Source organism: Mesoplodon densirostris, chromosome 11 (assembly GCF_025265405.1).
Source record: "Mesoplodon densirostris isolate mMesDen1 chromosome 11, mMesDen1 primary haplotype, whole genome shotgun sequence".
Lineage (NCBI taxonomy): Eukaryota > Metazoa > Chordata > Mammalia > Artiodactyla > Ziphiidae > Mesoplodon > Mesoplodon densirostris.
The window spans coordinates 23300984-23324986 of NC_082671.1; the positions used below are offsets into that span (position 1 = coordinate 23300984).

General features: G+C 41.0%; 1 protein-coding gene across 1 annotated transcript in view; it reads right to left on the bottom strand.

Annotated features, from left to right (window-relative positions):
• The window catches only part of ITPR2 (inositol 1,4,5-trisphosphate receptor type 2), a 538352-nt gene that overhangs the window by 46795 nt on the left and 467554 nt on the right, over positions 1-24003 (bottom strand). The window contains exons 53-55 of the mRNA XM_060113623.1: positions 20962-21092; positions 19673-19838; positions 8619-8779 (exon numbers count right to left, since the gene is read on the bottom strand). Coding sequence (XP_059969606.1) covers positions 8619-8779; positions 19673-19838; positions 20962-21092 — 458 coding nt within the window. The remainder of the gene's footprint in view (positions 1-8618; positions 8780-19672; positions 19839-20961; positions 21093-24003) is intronic.

Consider the following 24003-nt stretch of genomic DNA (forward strand, 5'->3'; position numbering starts at 1 on the left):
GTAACCCTTCTAATCTCTGCAGGAAACTTGCTGTTGCCAGCTAGATCTGAACGAGGACAGTTTTCATATTTGTATCCCTCTCAGGCCTTCCTGCCATTGTAGGCTTCTCCGCTGACTTCCTGTCTCCCAGCCAGGTTACTCCCAGCCCCAGCCTGCAGGGCGCGTTTGTGGTCCCTCTTCTGTAGAGCATGACGTTTGTGCCGGGCACCCGCCCTCACAGGAAGCACTGCTGCTAGCTTTACACGACTAACTGCATCATCGTAGGACAACAGCACGCGCGCCGGCCACTTGCATGTGTCCTGCACGTAACCGACACAGCATCCCCTTCTGCTGGCTGTGTCCTCTCTAAGCCTCAGTTTCCTCATGTGTGGAATGGGGATAATCACATCAGACTGCCTCCCGGGGTTGATACAAGGCCTTTAAAGAGATCATGCATGTCAAACTGCACAGCATCCAGCAAACAGCACTCATCGAATGTCAATTTATATTAGTCGTAGTACTGTTTTTGTTTTTTAAAGATTTTTTTGATGGGGACCATTTTTTAAAAGTCTTTATTGAATTTGTTACAATATTGTTTCTGTTTTATGTTTTGTTTTTTTGGCCGAGAGGCATGTGGGATCTTAGCTCCCCGACCAGGGATCAAACCTGCATCCCCTGCATTGGAAGGTGAAGTCTTAACCACTTGACCGCCAGGGAAGTCCCATTAGTCATAGTACTGTTTGTATGCCTGATTTGATTTAATCCTGGTAGCAACTCTGCACGGAAAGTCTTGTTATATACAGGGTCACTATTCAGCTGGCTTGCATAAATATGGCTATACTCGTTGCTAAAACTGTTGTAGTATCTCCCAGTTGCCAAATTACCTGCTGTCCCAAGCCCTCCAAATCCCGCTCCCCGACCCCATGACCCTGCAGCCTTCTCTGTCCAGGTTCTTTCCCCGGGATCCCTACCTCCCCCTTCTCCCCATGATCTGGCAGCTAATGGGGCAGGGTCTGGCACAGCCGGAGGCCTCCAGGTTCCAGACAATTCACCTTATTCTATTCTGAGTGCTGACTGGCTGATGACACTTTCTTCATTGATGGGTAATGTGAAGTACAGAGGGAATAAGTCAAGTCATCGACCTTGTAAATGGGAATCCTAGGAAGTCAAGCCTCAGAATCCGATGCCCAGGTTCCTTCCTTGACATGGAGCTTCTCCTTAGACACGGATTAGAAAAACTAACAAGAGCCACTTTAGCTTCTTGAACTTCGAGGACTATTACCTGGGCACCAGCAGATTCAGTTTCTGATTAATGACATCTGAGAGTCCACGCCTCAAGTGCCTGTCCTCGACCTTATTCCCCATCCCACTTCCATCCGAATCTCATCTAAAACAATTTGGCCCCAATCCTTCCACCCTCACTTCTGGTGCTGAGGACAGTCTTTGAGATGAAGACTCCGTGTACAGCCACACTGTTAAATATTCACCATTTCTATCTCTATTTTCAAAATAAGAAGAGAATTAGAAAGACGTTAACGTGCACAAATATGTGGTAACTCATGGATTATAGTACGAATACTAAATAGGAAATTAGGATAATGTATAGGATAGGTCCCACAACAAAAATGAAATCCAGAGTTGGGAACTGAAAAAGATCCCTCTTAAATTGAAGACACATGTCTGGATTTAAAATGTGGACAGTAGAGGGGGCATCTCCTTGAATGTAGACATTTCCTTCTTAATTGTGCATTCTGAAGCTACAACCTCCCGCCCCCAGCTTGCCTTGAAATGTAAGCATTTTAAAAGTGTCTAATTATGTTCTAACATCTTTAAAATAGGTTTTAAAGATTGAGCAGTTACATAATTGGCTTAATTAGATCCAATTACACAATTAGCGTAAATTGGAAATAATAGGACCAGAGCATATAATTTCATAATTATGACACAGGACAATAAGGCAGAAATTAAGTTGGCAAACGGTGCTAATGCAGGAGGGGTACATATAAATCTTAGAAGACTTGATGTCTTTCATGAGCCCCAATATATCCCCCCTCCAACAGTTACGGCTCAAAAATACGGTTTAACTAAACAAGACTGATTTTGAGTTCCAGACACAGAAAACAACATCTGGAAAATTCTTAGCTCTTTTCCTTCCTTCTGGGTGACGACATTTCTTTTCTATCTCATTAAAAGGACAATCCCTCTCTTTCTGAGGCCTTAATACATTATGCAAGGAAGAATTCATTCTGAAGGGTGAATTATGCTGAACAACCCACCAATGCGCATGCTTGCCCCTCTGCTAGGACAGCAGCTTCAGGGGCACTCCTGAGGATTTGTGCATGTATGGGATGGGTCAGGTTTCAGAAATACTGAGAGAGACGACAGAGGGATTAAATTGCCTGTCTCTCAAATCAGCCATCCGAGTTTTAATATTGCATTCATTATACTTGGTTCAGGTGGCATAACATTCCTGCTGTGTCTTTATCTTCCGATTTTAAAAGAGGGGAAAGATGACATTTGCCTAATGAGAAATTCATGTTCTCAACTCCTGCAGCTATTTTGGTGTATCTTTCCGTAAATTATGTCCAACTACCAGAGGGCTAAGAATAAACCGTTCATTTGTTAATTCACTCATTATTTTATTTACTCATTGAATAAACGTTTTGAGCTTCCTGAGGGAAGAGATTACTTCTTATTTATCCTTACGTATCAAACCCACAGCACAGCTGCTAGCATATAAGAGGCACTCAGTGTCTATCGAATTGCTTTTAATATATATTATAGCTATCATCTGCCCTGGTCTTACACAGAACAAGAGATACTCTATTCCTGGTTGTGGCCTTCAAGAAACTTACAATTAGTTTTTGTGTCACGACAATTATTATGTTAACAAAAACATGAGTTAATTGGTACAACCATTATGGAGAACAGTATGGAGGTTCCTTAAAAAACTAAAAAGTAGAACTACCATATGATCTAGCAATCCCACTCCTGGGCATATATCCAGAGAAAACTATAATTTGAAAAGACACATGCACCCCAATGTTCATAGCAGCACTATTTACAATAGCCAGGACATGGAAGCAACCTAAACGCCCACCGACAGATGAATGGATAAAGATGTGGTATGTATATGTGTGTGTGTGTGTGTGTGTGTGTGTGTATGTACAATGGAATATTATTCAGTCATAAAAAGAATGAAATAATGCCATTTTCAGCAACATGGATGGACCTAGAGATTATCATACTAAGTGAAGTAAGTCAGACAAAGACAAATATCACGATATCACTTATATCTGGAATCTAAAAAAAGATACAAACGAACTTACAGATCATAAACAGATTCACAGACTTAGAAAACAAACTTATGGTTACTAGGGCGGAAGGGGAGGGGAGGGATAAAGTGGGAGATTGGGATTGACATAAACACACTACTATATATAAAATAGATAACTAATAAGGACCTACTGTATAGCACAGGGAACTCTACTCTATACTCTGTAATGGCCTATATAAGAAAAGAATCTAAAAAAGAGTGAATATATGTATAACTGATTCACTTTGCTGTACAGCAGAAACTAACACAACATTGTAAATCAACTGTACTCTAATAAAAATTTAAAAAACAAAAAAAAAACCACCCCAAAACGTGAGTTAAATTGTCCCAGCTGACATCACTATGATGTCCACAAAGAATTTTTAGTCAAGAGTCAAATAAGTAGAAAAGCTTAAAAGTGCCATGTGCTAAAATGAGAAACTGGTCCCCACAAAGCCATGGTCATGGGGCATGGTCAGCCAGGGTCTGGGTCGCAGCCCAGTACACCAGAACACGTGGGCAGTTCTCTGAACATGCATGGTACCTGTCCTTCCAGGTACCTCTGGTTTTGATCCCACTGTTTGTCAAATTAAGTACTAAATATTCTCAAAGGTCCTTAATATACCTCAGCAAATGAACAACTGAAAATGTCTCCAAAATGTTAGAGAGACCTCTAAAAGCCTTGGGCATTTTTTCTAATGATCTCTATTTTGTTTGTTCCTCTTCAATATCATCCTATGAGTAATGGGAGTGGCAAAAGGGCTTAGTGATGCTCACAGGCCATTACTAGCACAGGCTGCAGGACTTATCCTCTTAGACCCTTTCCTCCTAGTTTATTGGATTCTCTTTCATTACTTTTACTTTTCTGCATGATCCTTTCTTTTCTGTCTCTTACTTTCTGTCCCCAATAAATACTAGCTCAAATCTTATCAAAAATGAGAGTTTGTTTGCCAGAAGAAAATATATTCCCCAAATACCTTGATCTATTCACATCTCCCCTAACAATATCCCAGAAGAGGTTTTGTGTTAATTCAAAGACTCAAACAATGGATAGTCCAACAGCTTGGTGTAGGGTTTGAAGGCAGGGGTGAGGAAGTTTTAAGTTTCTGTTACTATTTCAGAGTCTTGATCCTGTCACTAGAGGGATGTAGAGGCACAAATGTATTTCCTAAGATTCTATCCCCTAGAAGCAATATATTAATTTATTTATAATGCATGTTTTAATGCACACTAGTATAAATATTCCTTATGGGACCTAGTAGTAAAGAATAAAGTTGAAGTATTGGAGGTGAAAAAATACACAGAGGGAGAAACATCCCCAAACTTGTTATATTCTTGTTTTTCTCATTTCATTTTTTCTCATTTTCTCATTTCACCAGAAGACAGGAAACATTTTCTAAGGGCCTCTAGGTACAAACCAGGCTTAAAGTGTGTAGAATTCAGATGAGTTGTTTTGTGAACAAATATGAAGAACTTCCTTATTTTATTTTGCATAAATCCTTGAGGGTAAAAGCTACATCAATTATGAAGAATTAAAAACTTCTTCTAAAGCTCTTGATAAACAAGCACTTAAATCTACTTGGTAAATGCACTTATTTTTAAGGACCAAAAATTAAAGTGGGAGGAAAATGGAAGTTTTCCTACCAAACTGTTAAGAGTAGTTACCTTTGACCTGGAGGGAGAGAAAATGTAGTCTTTGAATTGAGCTACAGACAGGCTTCAACTTGCCATGTGCTCTAAAATCTTCTCTCTCTAGGAGGATCAAGATTAGGAGGCCATAATCTCCAAGGAGCCTGGAGTAACAGATTTTCCAAATTGGGTTCATCAACTACAGATTTTTAGAAGTGTTCCAAAAAGGCTATTTCAGTAAATGAACACTCTTACCGGCAAGTGACTTTTTGTTTCCATCCTTCCAAAGCTTAATATCTCTCCTTCTTCTCCTGCCCATTAAAATCCAGGACCAGTGCCTGTTCTCTTGGGTGTGCACTGCTTGGATGAGAATGAGACAGTTCATGTTGCAATAAGCTTGTGGGCTCTCCTCCCTCCTGTCCTGGTTCTGGAGAGAGTTCTGACAGGAGAGGATGGATAGACACACGGATCAGTATGTCTTAAAAATTCAAGCACAAGAGCCCAGCAAAATGTGGGTCTTAATGTGAAAGCTAAAGATGGGTCAACGTTTTTGCAGCAGTCTTCTCTCACAGTGAAAGTCACCTGGTGATTTCCTTATCACAAAATCCAAAGGCTTGGACCTGTCTCCTCTTTGCAGCAATTGATGCTGTGAACTCTGACACGGAAATACTCATCTCTTGGCTTCTAACACACTCCATTGCCTGGTTCTTCTTCTACCCTTTTCAGTGTCTTCTTTTCTACTTATTTTACTTGTCTTTCTCTTTTTTCCTAAATGGAAGATTCCCCCAGGTTCTGTCTCTGGCTTTCTCTTCTCCTCTCTCTGCGTTTCTCCCTTCTCCCACCTCTTGCTAACCTGAAGGCTTCAACTGTCATTCCATGTGGACGGTCCCACTGAAAACTGTCAATTACTGAGTATCTACCACGAGCTGGACAGTTTTTTAAAAAAAAATATTTATTTATTTTATTTTATTTATTTCCTTTATGTTTTTGGCTGCGTCGGGTCTTAGTTGCAGCGTACGGGATCTTAGTTGAGGCACACGGGATCTTTGTTGAGGCATGCGGGATCTTTCGTTGCTGCACGCAGGCTCTCCTGTTGAGGCGCACGAGCTCAGTAGTTGTGGTGCGCAGGCTTAGATGTCCCACGGTATGTGGGATCTTAGCTCCCTGACCAGGGATCGAACCCTCGTCCCCTGCATCGGAAGGTAGATTCTTTACCCCTGGACCACCAGGGAAGTCCCGAGCTGGACACTTTTTACATGTCGTCTCACTGATCTCACACCAATTTTCTGCCTTTTAGGTGAGGAGGCAGAGTCTCAGGGAGGTCTGAAGACTCACCCAAGACATCAAGACCACACAGCAGATACGTGCTAGAGCCAGTGTTGGAGTTCAGATCTTTCTGGCTGTAAGGCCCATGCCGTTGTCACTACACCGGCCCTCCGAACCCATGACTCGGCCTCCGGTCTCATTTCAAAATCCACAAGTCTTCTTCTCTGACTGTTTTCTCCTCCTAACAGAGACCTTCTGAAACCGTTCACCCCCTTTCTCCCAACGGCCCGGCTCACAGTGTCGGGAGTCTCTGTCTCATCTTGCGGTCCTCCCCTTGCCTTGCTTCTCCACACCCACCTCCTAATCTCACCAACTTCCAAATACTACCTCTGACTTCATCTTTCCCTTCTCCCAACCAGCCGACACCACTTCCTGAGCACTGTTCCCCAGTGTTCACATTCTTCCCTTAGGTAAAATCTTCGGTGGCTTCCCACTGCTGAGAGAAAATAATGTCCAAATACCTACACTTCTTGCTCAAAAGTCCAATCTACTTTTTGGGTCATATCTCTCAGAACTTCCTGACATGTAAACTATGTACCAGAGAAGCCGGGCAACTAACTATTCCCTGAGTGTCTGAATGTCCCATTTCTATGCTTTGGTTCAGGCTGCTCCTTCTTACAGGAACTCACTCTTAATCCAGCAGACACTCCCCATCTGCACAAACTCTACCCCGTCTCATGTAATGCACACGCAGACACACACACACACACACACACACACACACACACACCCCAATTCCCCTCCACCACCTTCCAGTTGGATGTCACTTTACATCTTTAAGCCTTCCCAGACTTCCATCTGTTCCACTCTTGGGTAACGTAGCCTGCTCTGCTTTGGGTTTATTGCCCCCTCCTCTTTTAGTAAGCTCTAAATCCCTTGGCACAGAAGGGACATTTCAGACTCTTCAGCGTATTCCCTGTAATCTTTTAGTCCAAAGGACATAATGGATGCCTGCCAAATACACATTAATTCAATTTAGTTAAACTTCAGTAAAATCTAGCAGTGTGAGGTCACATTTTAAATGCAATGCTGTACATGATTCTCCCCTAGCAAGAAGAAACAAAATGTTTCACACAGTCTCTGAGCATCTTGAGATCAAGACTGTTTAAATGATGACTATGAGTGCATAGCCTCAAAGTGATCACCTTTTTTCCTAATGTAGAAGGGAGAGAGGGCAGAAAAGGATTTGTGGAGAAAAAGAAACCATGTTAGGTTCTGCCCACTGGCATATGAAGAATGGAGAGAAAATGACTTACGGTAGAATGCACGTCAATAAGATAGGATGGAAAATGATGAATTATAAAAATTCAATTTACATGTAGCTCTCCTGTGACACATAAATATTGTCATGTAAGGTAAACTACTGCAATATTAACCTGTACTTAGTGAGATGTGAGCCTCTGAAAATGTTCTTCGGTTTTCCCCAATATTGTAGTTTATGTCTTCCTAAGTGGATGATAAGTTCGCAGAGGGGAAGGCACAGGCCCACCGTTACCCGGCTCTTCTGACACTTTGGTGTTTACTAAATGTTATCCTTGGGACTGGGCATCAAAGAGGGTCATGACTCTTCTAACGTCTCATTCTCAAATAGTTACTAACAGAATTTTGGAGGATGATTTTTGAGAAAATATCCAATATATGGCTATGTTTATACACAAGAATTTATATCAGATTCAATGATACTCACTCCCTAATTGTGTATCATGGATACAAGAAAGTTGTACCTTTGACTTCTCTTTAAGCCTGTTAGTTTTAATCTTCTATGAAGCAGAAGAAAGTTCAAATCATGGACAACCACGCCCTCTGTGCAATGCTACTGATCTTAAGGAGGAGTTACAAGCAACTGGATGCTGCAGGCTCAGTGCAAATCCATCACCAACACCAGTCAATCTATCCAAAATGTGTGCTGACAAAAAGCCAGTGATCTCCCATTGGGACTGAACATTATCCTCTCCCCAAACACAACTTAATTGCTTAAATCCTTAATTTCTGCAACTCAAGGAATTTCTTAAAGTATGAATCTCCTTTTGCCAATGGCAAAGTTCCAGGTTTGGGGAATTGAGACATTACTGATGACAGGAGGCATGAGGTCAGAGGATGACAGACAGGACTGAATTCAATGCACAGAGAATTCTCCAAGAAATACCATCTGCACACCTGAGGCTTAGATTTGGTTTGTATAACCAAGAAGTCCACTAGGGACCAATGATTTAGCCAGGATAGGGGTCCTTCAATGACTGCCAGTCCTATTTAAAAGTTAACAAAATGATTGCTAGAAACTTTATGTTCTGGGAGAAAGGTAGGGTAGGGAAGGTGAAAGCAGACAAAATGCAACACAGTCATAGAGGCAAACCCTCTTCTCACTCACCACAATCATTTGAGCCACGTAACTTTCAGGTCCGGTGTATTCAGTTGGGTCTTTCACCTTCACCAGGACGAGGAAGTACAAATAATGCCACATACTATGTTCTGACTTGATGTGCTCCTCAAAAGAAACCGTTTTATTATCAAACTTGTCCCTCTCGAGTCCTGCAAATCACAGGAGACACAATGTGTGTAATTTAATCAGCACTCACTTCTTGGCATAAAAACAGAACATAATAATTATTGTGGAAAAAACGCTTTCGGAAAGAGCATGATGATTTAAAATGTTATGATTAAAAACAATGTAGTATATAAGACCTCCAGAAAAAAAGTCAGAGTTTTTAATTTCTTTCCTGTGGATCCTTAGAAATGCACAGTCCTATTATAGAAGTAAAGTTTGCAGACAATTTTAAATATAGCTGCATCAAAATTGTCAAATTAAACTGGATCGCAAGTCTAAGAAAAAGAAGTCAAAATGATTGTGCAAGAAAAAGCACGCTGGCTAATCAGGGCAGAAAGAAAGGGTCATTTTAACCAGAAACTTGGGTAAAAAGAGAAAAGGCAGCTAACAGTCATCTCTTCAAAACCACTTGTAATCAGTGAAGGACAAACGAATGTCCACAGATACATGGGCTCCGAGCGCAATAAGGACTCACAGGCTCATTCCACCCCTTAGACTACTGTGTTCCAGGCATCTTGGGGAGGGGAAGGTCTGCTCAATTTCCAGGGCATATTTTTAGCCTCTGGAAGGACACGGAGCAGTAATCTTACTGGGTAGTAAGATTCTTTTCTCTCAAAGGTTGAAGCGCAGATGAAAGGAAATGAATGGAGATGAAGAAAAACATCTATGGAAAAATGAATTACACTGCCAAGTAAAATGGGATGCCGGGATTCAGTCTGGTTTTGCAGTTCAGATACTGGAGGAGAAATGTGGAAACTGATTTCCAAACCTGGCTATTCTTTTCCTAAACATATTTTTTTTTTTTAAAAAAAAGGTCATTTGGCCATTTAGGCATGAAGAAGACCCTTTAAACAATAAGATGCAAAGTACAATAAGTAAAAAACCGGTCCCCAGTGAAGGCGTGACCCTTTAAATTGTATTATTGGATATTTTTACGGGAAATACCATAAAATTTGGCTGGCTAATGGCTATGCCTCATCTTACTTGACCTATCAACAGCTCAGCATGCTTCAAATAAAATCCAATCCTCTCCCCCAAACCTGCTCCACCCATGTTCTCTTTTCATTCCACGACAACTCCGTTCTTCCAGTTTTCAAGCCAAAAGTCTAGGAGTCAACCCTGAATCCTCTCTCTCTCTCTCACACACATGCCACATCCAATTCATGTTGAAATTCTTTTGGCTCTACCTTCAACATATACCCAGAATCTGATTGCTTCTCACCACCTCCATGGTTACCACTCTGGTCTGAGCCATTATCATGTCTCATCTGCATTACCCAAATAATCTCCAGACCCTCGTTTCCACCTTTATTCTCTGTGGCCTATTCTCAACACAGCAGCCAGAGTGATGCTTTAAAAACCCGAGTAGGATGGTGTCCCTCCTCTGTTCCAAACACTGCAGTGGCTCACCTCCTCAGAATAAAGGTCAAAGTTCTTACACTGCCCTACAAGTAGGGTTGCCGGGGAAAATACAGGATGCCCAGTTAAGTTCAAAGTTTGGAAAAACATCGAATAATTGTTGAGTTTAACTACATCCCATGCAATATCTTTTTGCTAAGCCCTAAGTGATGTGGCCCTCCAGCCTCTCTAACTTTGTCTCCCACTACCTTCTCCCTTGCTAACTCTCATCCAGCCACAATGGCTTCCCTGCTGATCCTCGCACCCAGACCCCTGCCTCAGGGCCTTTGAACTGGCTGTTTCCTCTGCCCACAACCCTCTTCTCTCTGGTACCTCTTTGACTAACTCACTTACCTTCCAGTGTTTCTCAAATCTCACCTTCTCAATGTGGCTTAACTCGATCACTTTATTTAATCCCATAGCCTGTCTCTTCCGTTTTTCCGATACTTTTGATCACTCTTTCCTTGTCCCCTTCCTTTTCCTAGAGGGCTTATCACCTCTTAACAGACTGAATATAGCCATATCCAAGGTGTTCTATTAAACTGGACCACAAGTCTCAATTACAGAGGTAAAAATGATTGTGCAAGAAAAATCCAGCCTGCTAATTGGCACAGAAAAGAGGAATATCATTTTATCCAGGAACTTCGATATGAGCTTATTATGTTGATTATTTATTGCATGTCCATGGGCAGATATATGTCTCTTTTCTTCACCAATGGTCCCAATAGCTTAGAATATTGCCTGCTACATAGTCGGCACTGAATAAAATATTAATTGAGTGAATTAAGAATATGTCACTAAGAATATAACAGAATTGAAGAGATGTAGAAAGAGTAGGATATAAGCAGAAAACAATGAGGCAGTAGAAGCTGTGACCTGGCAGAAACCAGGAGGTAGAGCAGCAAGTAGAGAGAAGCAATTAGAATAGGGAAGCCATTCTAGACAGAGAGAAATGGGAAGCCGAGAAAAAGTTGTTGGGTAATAGTGTATGGTGGGGCTGAGGGTCTTGCTTTAGTTTCATGAATAGCATCTGGCTCTCCATGATGGCTCTTTGCTTACTGCACCTGTTATCTTAAATTGCTCATGTATTGTTTCAATAAATTCTCATTACTTTAAGAAAAAAAAGAACATGTCACTCATAAAATATTGTTCCACTAGGATGGCTATAATCAAAAACAGATAATAGCAATGTGGATGACGACATGGATAATGTGGAACCCTCCTACACTACTGATGGAAATGCAAGATAGTGCAACTTTACAAAATAGCTTGGCAGCTCCGCAAAAGGTTGAACACAGAGTTACCATGTGTACCAGCAATTCCACTCCTAGGTATATACACAAAAGAAAAACATACGTCCACACAAAAGCATGTACATGAATATCCAGCATTATTCATAATAGCCAAAAAGTAGAAACAACCCAAATGCTCATCAACTGATAAAAAGACAAACAAAATATGGTATATCCATACAGTGGATATTTTTCTGCAATAAAAAGAAAGGAAGTACTGATACATGCTATAACATGAACCTTGAAAACATACCAAGTGAAAGAAGCAAGTCACAGAAGACCACATATTATATGATTCCATTTCCATGAAATGTCCAGGATAGGCAAATCTATAGCAACAGAAAGTAGATCAGTGGTTGCCTAGGGCTGAGGAGGATGGAAGGGAAGGGGAAGGAGGGAGCAGTGATGGCTAAAGGGTATGAGGTTTCTTTTGAGGGCAATGAAAATGTGCTAAAATTGATTGTGATGATGGATGGACAACCTTGAATATACTAAACCCATTGAATTATACACTTTAAGTGGGTGAATCATACAGTATGTGAATTGTACCTCAACAGAGTTATTACCAAAAAAAAAAAAGGAGAAAATTTTTAAGTAGCTTTCTCCTAGAATTCAATTCAAACAATTCCCTACCTGTTGCAAGGTACATAGGACTATAAAGATAATGTCTACCATCAATTAACCTATAATATGGGAGAGGAAACAGACAACTTGTTTTACATTCTGAAGTGATATAATCTGCCAAGGAAACATAAAGGAGGACAAAATGAGCTCTGACCAGGTACGTTTTAAAAGGTTTCAAAGAGGCATAAAACTTTACATGTCTGGCCTATGAAACACGATCATGGCAAGTGGAGAAGAGATGAATGGTAAGAAAAGGTACTTAATTTTTATTGAGCACTTATTTGTGCTGACAACTATAAAGATGTCCAAATATGCTATAATAATTACAATAATCCGATCTGACCTTTTAGCAGGTGAGGAAAGAGATTCAGAGGGATTCAATTAATTGCTCAAGTTAACACCTCTATTTAGTGGAAAAGTCAGCCAGTGTTTAAATAAAAATCTTCCTGACTCCAAAGCCATGTTCTTTTGCCTCTGGGCTGAGGAAATAGCACAGCAAAGCTAGAGATGAGAGTAAATGGCCTGTTTGGGGGACTGTCAGTTCCTCTGGTGTGGCCAGGAGGGAACACTCGGAAATTAAGATGAAATGGTACATTTGGCACAAACCATGGAAAGTATTAAACACAAAGCTAAGGAGTCTGTGCTTTATGCTGAAGATTTTTGAGTGAGCCTAGCATGCTGGGAGCTGTGCGTTAAGTAACTCCTTGTGCCAGGATTTAGAGGAAGACTGTGAGACAAGAGGCTAAGGGTAGGAGTCCAGGGGGACTAGGACAGGGGAGGAGGGATATAAGGGAGGGAAACTGGTTGTCTTTCATCTTCACTGGGTCTTGCTCTCTAAGCCTGAACATCCATTCCCATGGCTTCCACCATCATCATGCTGATGAGTTCTCGACCTTTATCCCCAGTACTGACCCTTCTTCTCAACTTTAGATTCTATTTCCCGCTGCCTCCTGGATAACTTATGGGCAGGTCAAACTCAACTCATCAAAGATTTGTTTCTTTAGCCCTTCTTCTTCCCCTCTGTTAATGAAATTCCTGTCCACCAGTGAACCTGAAGTCGCCCTCAGACTCATGCACTGACTATCCACTCTGTGCACATGTCTTGTAGTCACTCTGACTTTCTCACCATTCTCCAAACACACCAACTCCTCTGAAAACTCTACGCCCCCATCTAGTCTCTTTCCCATTTTACAGGAATTTCTTCTCCAAGAGCCAACTCAACCACTGCCACAGCTCTGACTCCCTTGGTTGGTCCTCTCTGTGTCTTTGCTATAAAAATGTCTGTTTCTGTCTTAGGCTCTACTACTTTGTCTGATTTGTTCTTGTATTACCGGCACCTGGCATAGTAGCTGGAAAACAGTAGGCATTCAACTAAAGTTCACAGAATAACTGAATGTATCAATAAAGATTGAAGAGAACTCTGGAGTAGAAACTGAAGAGGGCTTGATGTCCGATTAGAGGTACCAATTTAGGAGGAATCATGGACTACTCGATATTTTGACTTGAATGACCAAGTTCAAGGTAATATCACTAAGTCAAGAGGAAAAAAAATAGAAGGAAGAGATTTTAAAGGAGGATGTATTTGATTTTGGATGTGTTGAGTTTAAGATGCCTACAGAACAACCAATGTTGGGATGTTAGGTAGGAAGCTGGATATTCCAAACAGCATTCAAGATATAACTCTACTAGTCCAAGGATAAATGACATAAAATGAACAATGAAAGCCAGAGCATTAGATGAGACGACCAAGGGAGAAAGAAAGGAAGGGTAAGAGGAGCTCTGTATGCTTGATACAAACTTTTCAGGAAAAATGTTAAGACTACACTTAATGTTGTGTCTCCCACCCAGTATGACTAAGGTAAGGGAACATACCCACCCACTAGCCCGGCATCCACATTCCTCTTCTCTGCTTTATTTTTCTCCATAGTCATCATTTGACATTCTATGTATTGTGGAAAATAAGTTCCATGATGAAAGTGTTTGTCTGTTTTTGTTCACTGCAATACCCTAGCACTTAGTAGATGCTCAGTAAGTAACGGTTGAACAAATAGGTGAATGAATGACTTTCACGCATAAGTATAGACAATAAAGGTAATAAAATAACGCGCAAAGTATAGAGAAGGGACTAATTACCAAGAGAAGAACATAGATGCCCTCCCCTCACAATTTAGCCTTTATTTCCTATTAAATCATCTAGAAAGATCTTTAATTCTAGGAACCTGACCCTCCTATGATAGGAGTTCTGACCTATCATCAAATCCTTTCTCCATTTTGTTATTTTGTCACACCTGGTCTGTCGACATCTCCTTTTCACTGGATTTTTCACCTCTAGTAATTCAAAATTAATAGTTAATGTGGACAACAGAGTCAATTTGTTTCCATGCTTACTGCTTTAGCTCTGTCATGTGCTCATCATCACCTCATCATGACCACCTTCTGGACCACTAGCAACTGTTTTCTGAATCTCAACTCTGAAACATCTGGTTCGCTGTCTTCAAGGCTAGGAGAGTCCCATTTGCTCTCACTGCCTGTCACAGTACCCACCTCTTCTGTTGCTACTATGGGCATCCTCGGAATATTCCTGGGGCCATCTCCTACTGGGGAGAATCTCTCCTCCATTATTTGATACTATATCCCCCTTTGGATCACAATTTAACACCGAACTCCTCCAAGAACCATTTCTAGATTAATCACAACTATTTGATAGCCTACTAATACAACCCCCAAATATCCCGAATGTTTAAATTATTCTTGTAATTAAGTTCTTCTAATATATATGGTATATATTAGATCTTATATGTGGTAAGTGATTCCAGGAATGAATGCATATCTAGATATACTTTATCACAACACTTCCCACATGTTTCTGCCCTTTGAGGGCAGAGAATAAAGAACCCGTATGTTACTGAGGTCACAGGGATTAGCAGCTAAAAGAGCTTGAAAACACTTTTCAATATTTAAGTAAGTTTCTATTTTATTTTAAATGTTCACACTAAATTTGTTCTACTTTACAAAGTATTTGTTCTAATATAAAAATACTATTTGAATTTGCTCTCAGGTTAACTCACCTCAATGGTCTCTCAAATTTGTTAATAAATGTGAAGCTTCTGAAAAATAGGCCATGTTGATCTAATACCTTCTGATATATCACCCTATATCCCTGTGGACATGTGTATGCCACAGAAACAATACCACACATGTGACAAAACTTGGGATAACTTGGAATTACTGCATCTAAGTTTTTTGTCTGCAGTATATAGCAATTTAGGACTTACTTGCTTTATCTTCCTTTCATAGGTTATAAGCCACATAAATATAGAGACAATGTTAATTTGGAGGTGACTAATTGGATAGTCATTCATTAAGCAAATATTTATGAAGGATCCCTAATACACACTATGGAAGCATAAAAATGGATAAGATGTAGATGTGGATCTCCTAAAGATGAGAAGTTATCATGTACTGAGAGCTTACTCTCAGTTAAGCATTGAGCTAAGAATTTTTACATACAGGATTTCATTTATACCCACTACAATGCCAAAACATGGCATTATATTCCTCACTTTCAAGGTGAAAGGAAACTTGACCAAGACCACATAGCCAGGATGTGGAACCAGTGTAGACCCATGTCTACTTGATGGTAAAGTTCATATACTTTCTATAATATGGTAAGGCATAGTATACAACAGAGGAGATGAGACAATGAAAAATATGTACAGTACTATATAGCTAATTGTGATCGACAAATTTAGGAGCAGATGTGTTTGCTTCTGGTTAGTGAGACCAGAGAAAGCTGAATTCATGGAACAACGGCTTTAGATCTGGGTCTCAGAGACAGGGCAGTAGTTCAAAAGCTTAGGAGTTTGGGCATCCCAAACAGAAACACCATAACTGAGAACATATGAGAGAGACTTAAAGATGAGTAATGCAGTTAAACCAGAACCTGAGCTATAAATGGGAGAACAGTGGATGAAAAGGCAGGCAAAAAAGAAGGGGCCCAATTGTGGGGCAGGAAAATCAAAATTTTAGAGTTATAGACTGTACAATGTTATTGATAGGCTTTTGAGTAAGGAAATGAGTTCAAAGTGGAAAATTCTGTCTGGCAGCACTGAACAGTCCATTTGGGGGGTATGAACCAGGGTGAGCCTCAAAAACCAAGGTGTGGCTGTGGGAATATGTGGAAGGAAGTGAGACTGTGAAAGCAGATTCATTACCACGTGGTAACTAGTGCACCTGGAAGAGGAAAAAGGAGATGCTTAAAATGATGGAGAAGTTCCCAGTCCAGTGGGGTATCATTAATTGCAATACAGAAGACAAGATAAGTTGCCAGGTTAGAGGAAGGAGATGGAAAGGCATGATGCACTGGTTTGCGGACATGGTAAAATTGGCTGCCAGGAAGTCATATCTTTTTAAATGACCATCAACCATGGAAAATAAAGAACAAAAGCCTGGAGAGAGGTTGGAGCCCTGGCTGCATATTTGGCAATAAACTACATAAAGTGGTGTTAAAGAGAAGGGCAGAGGGAAGAGACAAGGAGTCTATGATAAAATCAGAACCTCTGATCCAGGGGTTGGGAGAAGGACTAAGGCCTTGTGATAGACCCAGAGAACGTGCAATCTGAGCTAGAAGAAAAGGTTAGCAGGAAGTTCATGATGAGATCTGAGACAAACATTTCAACTTGGTGATGAAGGTTATTGTGATATTTTAAGGAATTTACAGGCTATAGGCTTTTTGATAACTGAAAAGCGAGAGAGAATTTTGACATTGAAGGGAAAGCTCAGAGGAGCAGAAATAGGGGTGAAGTGACGTGCTTATTTTGCTGTTCATGTTTTTTGTTGTTATAATAGGGGGGACAGGATCATGTCTTAGAATGAGGCTCAGTCTACCGATAGATTTTTCCAAAGAACCCATGTTTCGGAGGTAGTGTGCTGACATAATAGTTATTATGATTGTGAAGAAAAAGGCGTCGAGGAAGCAGTGTAAAGGCAAGACCATGAGGCACAGGAAGATCTTCAAAGGTACTATCTTTCTTCCTCTGTGGGACTCACCCTTCTATATAATAACTCTCTTCCCCAAATCTCCCAATTATCGCACAACACCTTTCTGGCGCCATGTCAATCTTGTGTTCTTCCATCTAATCTAGACATATGAAGAGAAGACTCTTCTTTTTGTGTCATTTCCTTCCAGCGAGTCCCTCCCCAGCACTGTGTAATCTGGTATCTGCCCTTACCTTCCTGGAAACTCCTCTCTAAAAACTCCAAAACCTCCTAAACGAGAAACTCAAAGGCTCTGCTTCAGTTCATGTTACTGCTTTGACACAGTTGATAATCAATTCTTTTGTTCCCAAGGGTATTTTCGCCCCTCACTTCCACATGCCACACATGTCCGGTTGTCCTCACACCATTCAGACTGGAAAGTTTCCGTGAGTGTGTGATCCCCTTTCTCTTTCAACTTTTCAATGCTGATGTTTTCCATGTGAACTCCCATCATCTCCTCCTCTCACTTGGAAGCCTCCCTCCACACTCCAGCTTTTTCTGTGTCATACGGGCTGAGGATTCCCCGATACTGTCTCCTTCTCTGAGGCTCAGACCCATATGTTGACCTCTGTGCTGAGTGTATCTCAGTGGGCTGTTCATGTTCAGTACATACCTCAATTTCAGTACTTCCAAAGCCAAATTCAGTATATGCCTATGTAAAATTGTTTTTCTTCTTCTATTCTCAAACTCAGCTGTTGGTACTGCCATCCACCCAGGCACCCACGCTCTCTCATATCCATTCCAAACCAAACCACTGAGATTTAAAAATTCTATCTCCCCAATATTTCTTAACTTTGTCCTCTAATCCTGAATACCGCCACCACTACCTCTCCCGGATCAAGGTTTTGTTACCTCTCATGGACTATGGCAATAACCAATACCTAGTTACTCTGCCTCCAATATTGTCCTCTGATGAACAACTTCCCATAGCTGCCACAGTGCTCGAAAATAAAAATTAGACCCTTCATCCTCTACTTAAAATTCTTTAATTGTTCACCATCCTCTATAAGTCCATAGGATGAAGTCCAAGCTTTCTAATATAAAAGGCCACATATGATCTGGCCAATCTCTTTTGCTGGCATTGCCCTGCTCTGAAACTTATACTCCAGAAACACTGAGCTGTTTACAGGAAATGAAGATTCTACTCATGCTGTTCACCCCTCCACGCCTTTCCTTCTGCTGGCCACTCTGCTTCTGCCCACTTGCTGGCCACTCTGCTTCTGCCCACTTGGATATGGCTCTCTCCCTTCCATCTTTTTTTTTTTTTTTTTTTTTGACTGCGCCATGTGGCATGCAGGATATTAGTTCCCCGACCAGGGATCGAACCCGTGCCCCCTGCATTGGCAGCGTGGAGTCTTAACCACTGGGCTACCAGGAAAGTCCCTCCCTTCCATCTTTTACCATCAGCTCCATCACCATTTCTTCTAAGAAACCTTTCTTGACTCTTCCTCGGCTGCCCCCTACCACAACCCAACGAGACGTTAACAACCTGTAAACTTCTCCATCATTTCCCTTAATGCATTAGATAGCACTGATATTTATTGTGTCTGTATTCCACAACAGATTATGGACACCCCGAAGGGCATGTCTAATTGGTGTTTGTTTCCTTGGAATAGAGCTCATGGTCACAGGCTAATATCTGGCATACTCCCACCTGTTGGAGGGATGTTGGAAAGGCTTGGAAGAACCATTCAGGGAAATGAGACAGTTGACAAAAGGTGAACCAAGGAAGGAAGGGGATATATTGCGGGTCCAGTTGAAGTTATATAGAATAAACATCGTAGTGAGGCCCTTACGTTTGTTTCGTGACTTTTATCAAAAAGATTCTTCAGCTTGACACGGAAAAATAGGTGGTGAGTATCACCGGGAGTTGGTGATTATTCAAGGAGGGGGAAGGATCCTAGGGCGACTAAGCCAGCTACAGAGATGACTAAAGCCAGAAAGGGCTAAGGTTTATGAAGCAAAGGCAGAGCCAAAGGAAATAATGAGGACAAAGAGAAGGTTGGGTGGGCCTGAGAGAGCTGACGATAGAAGAAGAGGAGGACAGGGTGTGAGAGACAGAGGGAGGGAGGGAGAGAGGGACAGAAACTGAGAGAGAGCACAGTTCGGAATCAAAAACAAAGTGCAGCCAGTGAGTAGAAGTTCAAGCTGCTGGGAAGATCATCTGAGCATTCATAACCTAACAAAATAAAATAAAAATCATTCTATTGTTTACTCAATAAGTTATTGTGATTAAACATCTCTTTGCCAGTTGGTGGAACCTTCTGGCATTTTGTAACACATACTATAGGCAGAGAATCATACAAATTGCAGAAATAATGACAAGTTACCTTTGGGATGTAATTCTTCTGCTTTTTCTGGAAGCAGAGTATCCCAGTCCAGTGCTCAGTTACATAATCTGAATTTTGTCCAGCTTTCATTTTGAAATAATTTTTCCCAAAGCATGGCAAACAAAAATCATTCTAGTCCCTCCTTTCTACTGGGCAGTTTCTTTCTCTATTATTTTAGTATCTTGAGAACACTTACCACAGATGAAACAGGTTGTCTTTAGAATTTCTTCTTTTTTCTGTTTTTCACTTCTGAGGTCCGCAAAAGTATCAATGATAACCCCAAAAATCAAGTTAAGAACGATAATGATGACAATGAAATAAAAAAGAAGGTCGTACACCACTCGGGCAGCAAACAAGGGCTCCTGAAATAAAAAAATTTAAAACATTTAAAAAAACCCATTGTGTATATATACAGATGCACACATTTTCGAGGCATGTTGATTTAGCATACTGTCTAGCAGAGAGTATATATTCAATCATTGTTTGCTAAATATGAATAGTATTCCAAGTTGGAAAAATAAGAACCCCTTCTATCTTCGTTGTCTTTAAGTATTGTGAGGAAAACTTTCCAGTCTGTTCCCAGACCCCTTCCATTCCCTAGGACTTGCACTCTTCCTCTCCAAGGGAGGGACTTACTGTGTATTAAAAACCACTTGACATGTCATTGTGCTAAATGCATTTTGGTGCAGTGGGCCCCTATCCCAGAAGCTGCACAAAAGGTAGACAAATACCAGTCCCAAAGGTCAGAGATTGGAGATTTGAGGAGGATCTAATGATCCGTCAATTTCTGGAGTCGATTTTGTTCTTGGCCTTATAGAGTTAAGTACATTCAACTCAGGCTTATTTCTACTTGTCAAATGGTATTAAAATACACATTAGAGATCAGATAGCCTAGATGTTTCATAGATGAGGAAACATGAGATGAACGGACAACGTGATACGGCTGGCCTGTTGGAGGACTGAGATTATTCAAGTTCCCAGCATGGCACCTGAGACGTTGTAGCCGATGAGAAATTTTTCAGCCTTGCCATTTGAATATACGAAATCCTGTTAGAATTTGTTCAGATTTGATACTCCTCATCAATAAATAATAGAGGCTGTTCCTATTCAGAGGCAAAGAGTAAATCTTCATGCCTGAGAAACCTGATAGACAAAAGGCAGCCTGGTTTCTGTTATTGACGTTAACAATCAACTCCTCCATAAAGACTATAGTCGAAATATATACAGTCGAATATAACTCTGTCCACAGTTCAAAGGTGTGCAGAGTTCATGACCCTACTAACATACGTAGATTTCTAGGACATTAGCTGTTTCTGTGTAATCCCAGTATACAACGAATTGGTTTCAATGGCCACCGTGATACTGTTAAAGCAAACAACAGAACATACAGTACCCTGAAAACAAAAACCATATTGTAAATGCTGTTAAGAAAGGTTAAAACAAGATCATGTGCTTCTTGAAAAACCATTTTTCTCCAGCGTTTACTTCTTTTGAGGGTCTTCTCAGCACATCTCCCACGCCGCCGCCGTTCCTGAGGCCCTGGTTCAGGACAGTCACAATGCACATAAGGAGGGTGTCACACATTCTTTCAATTCCATCTTCATATTCCTCAGCAGCTACAAAAACAAACAAGCCAAACAGTACAGCAACCTCATGCTTTTAAAACACACTCTTATGTACTGTCAAAGATCTATTGCTTTATAACTGTGTCAGGACACAGTTTTCTGAAGGGATATAACACGTTATTTTCCATGCGGCAGCCCGTGAAGCCCGTGACTGACACAGACTCATAGAGCATGCATATAATATCCCCAAATCATTTTTTCTTCCATCGGTGGAAAAGGACAGAATATAAGAAAGCTAATATTCATTGCACACTGTCGTGTTGTGGGGAGATTTCAGTGAGACCTTCTGAAAACACAGTCAACTCACCCAGGAAGCAAAAGTATTGCGGCGGGGAAAAGAGCTTGTACAAGGAAGCTAGGTGAACCCAGCTTTAAATTCTACTCTGTTCCAGAACTGGGACTTGGGCAAGTTACTTAATCTCAACATCCTCATCTGTAAAATGGGGAGGTCTGTTTAAGGATTAAACCCTTCAGAGGGTTATTTAAGGATTATATTTAAGGTATGTAAAACACTTTGTACAGAGGTTGGCATACCCATAGTAAGTTAAGGGCTCACAAATTGGGGCAAATACTATTTCATTTCTCTAGTAAGTGTCTAAGCTTTCTGAATAACCAGCATGGAGCTACAGATAAGAGGCACGATGCATTTATGTAAACAATTTATTTCATGTAAATAATTTATTTTATGTGAACGTGTTTATGTGAAAATACTTAGGGACAAACGGAGAGAGATAAAAAAAATATTATGTGACAGAAAAATTCCTAGTCTTATTTTGTTTAAAGATAAAGTTACCAAATATGGTAGTAATCTCTCAGTCATTTAAAATAATAAAAAATTCACACCAACTTGGATACTAGAATCAGGATTTCCTAAATTAAGTAAGCAGGAATGTACTTTTCTTGTTACAAGATTAAAGAACCATAGTGGCACTGAATTTTGGAACGGTGTAGCCAGTCTGCATGTCACGGCGTGAATGTGAAAACAACCACCACCAAAGGAAAAAGAAAAAGAATCCTTCTATTGATAATTTTGTGTTCCTGATCCACTACAAATAGCCTGTCTGGTACTTTGTTATGAAAAGGTTGATTTTCTTCTTGTAAGCTGACTTTAACATCACATGGACGAGGGATCTGGCATTTCCCCTTTATTCAGAGCTGCTTCTTTCTAAAACATACTCCTCAAGAGGAGGGCGGAAGTCAGAGATGGGCAAGCATCAAATGCAGCATCAAAGATATCAGCAGAGTCTGTGCTGGACCACTTACTGTAGAGGTGAGCACCAAGGCACATTCTGACTTGGAAAGTAGAAGAAATAAAACCACTTTTGGAGACAGGAGAAATGAGGAAGAAGTAAAGCTTGTGGTGCCAGCAGTCAGAACAGCAGAAGAGGCAAGAAAGGCAGAGAAGACAGTGAGAAAGCTCAGTCTGCAAAGTGCTTGGTTAGGTCCCCGACACCTGGTGGTGGTGATGGCTAGGAAGAATGAGAAGAAAATAGTTAGAAATGTGTAAGAGAATTAAAGGAATTTTTGAAGAGGAATATGGCTTTCCAGCAATGCAGTCACGTGCAGTATGTCTATATACTACTTTCCCACGGCTAGACTTTCAATCAATCTTCTATCTAGTGGCAGGATCTGCGTTCATTTATTTAATCAGCAACTACCTGGTCATATGACACCAATGTTTACTAAAGACTTATTAAGTGCCAGATTAATCAGTTTACGGAAGCTACAGGAAAGTGCTCCCATCTCTCCCCAATAATTCAGAAGTGAGGTTGTTTGCTCTTTAATAAGAGGTGAGCTAGTAAAATCCACACACAATTCACATGATTAGCCATTGTGAAATAAAATAGATTGGCTGCAAATACATAAAGAGAATTGGCTTTCTGTGTGACATGTAAACATGGGGAGAGTGCCCAGGTCAGGGTCAATGCCAGCCATAGTCCAGTCCACTCACTCCATAACTAGTGCTTGGGCATGCCAGTTTTACACAGTAGCCTCTAGGAGCTTGGTTAATAAGGTTTTACCTTTGTGAGACGGATCTACTCATAATATGTTAAGCCAAGTTCCCAGGCCTTCAGGCTGAGAGCCAGGCCCTGAGTCACGATGAATTCACCTAAATAAATGCCACCTTGTGGAGACTTACCTACATAACCAGGTTTCCCCGTGCCAAACCTGCTTCATTTCAATATATCAAGAGCCCTTGTGTTAGGTGCTAGAAATACAAGTGGGAAGATGAAAGTGCTGCAGCCCCCAGGAAACTTATGGTCCCCTAGGAAATGTGGGTAGCAGATGAACAAAGGCAGTGCAGTACCATGGGTACTAAGGAGGCAGGATGGATGAGCATCTCATGGGCTGGGGTGTCGGAGGCAGCATCCTAAAGGACGGGGCACCTGGGCTGAATATTGAAAGAGGGCATGGTTGGCCAGTAAGATCAGTGAAGACATTCCAGGCAGATAAAATGGGATGAGCGAAGGCAAACAGGCATGAAGAAACATCTGGAGTGTCTGGGGAAAGGCAGGTGGATTGGGATGCCAGGGCCTCTGGGGTATGCAGATGAGTGCGGGAGCTGTAAGAAGAGAAGTAGGTAGGGGCCAGATTATGGAGAGAATCATACACCAAGCTACAGAGTTTAAATTTTATCCTGAAAGCTATGGGGAGTCACTGGAGAATTTTAAACAGAAGAAAGGTGATTTAGCATCTAGTTGGCAAAGCAGTATGAGATAAAACATGAACTTAAATAACAAGACAAATGAACACACGATAAAAGCCACAAGAGCAGTGCAAAGAGATCAGAATAGAGAGAGAACTTTTAATACCAAGGATAATGAGAGGGGAGTCCCTCAATGGACTAAGACAGCAGTAGATAGGCATTTCACGTGTCACGGGCAGAGAGCCCCAGAGTTAA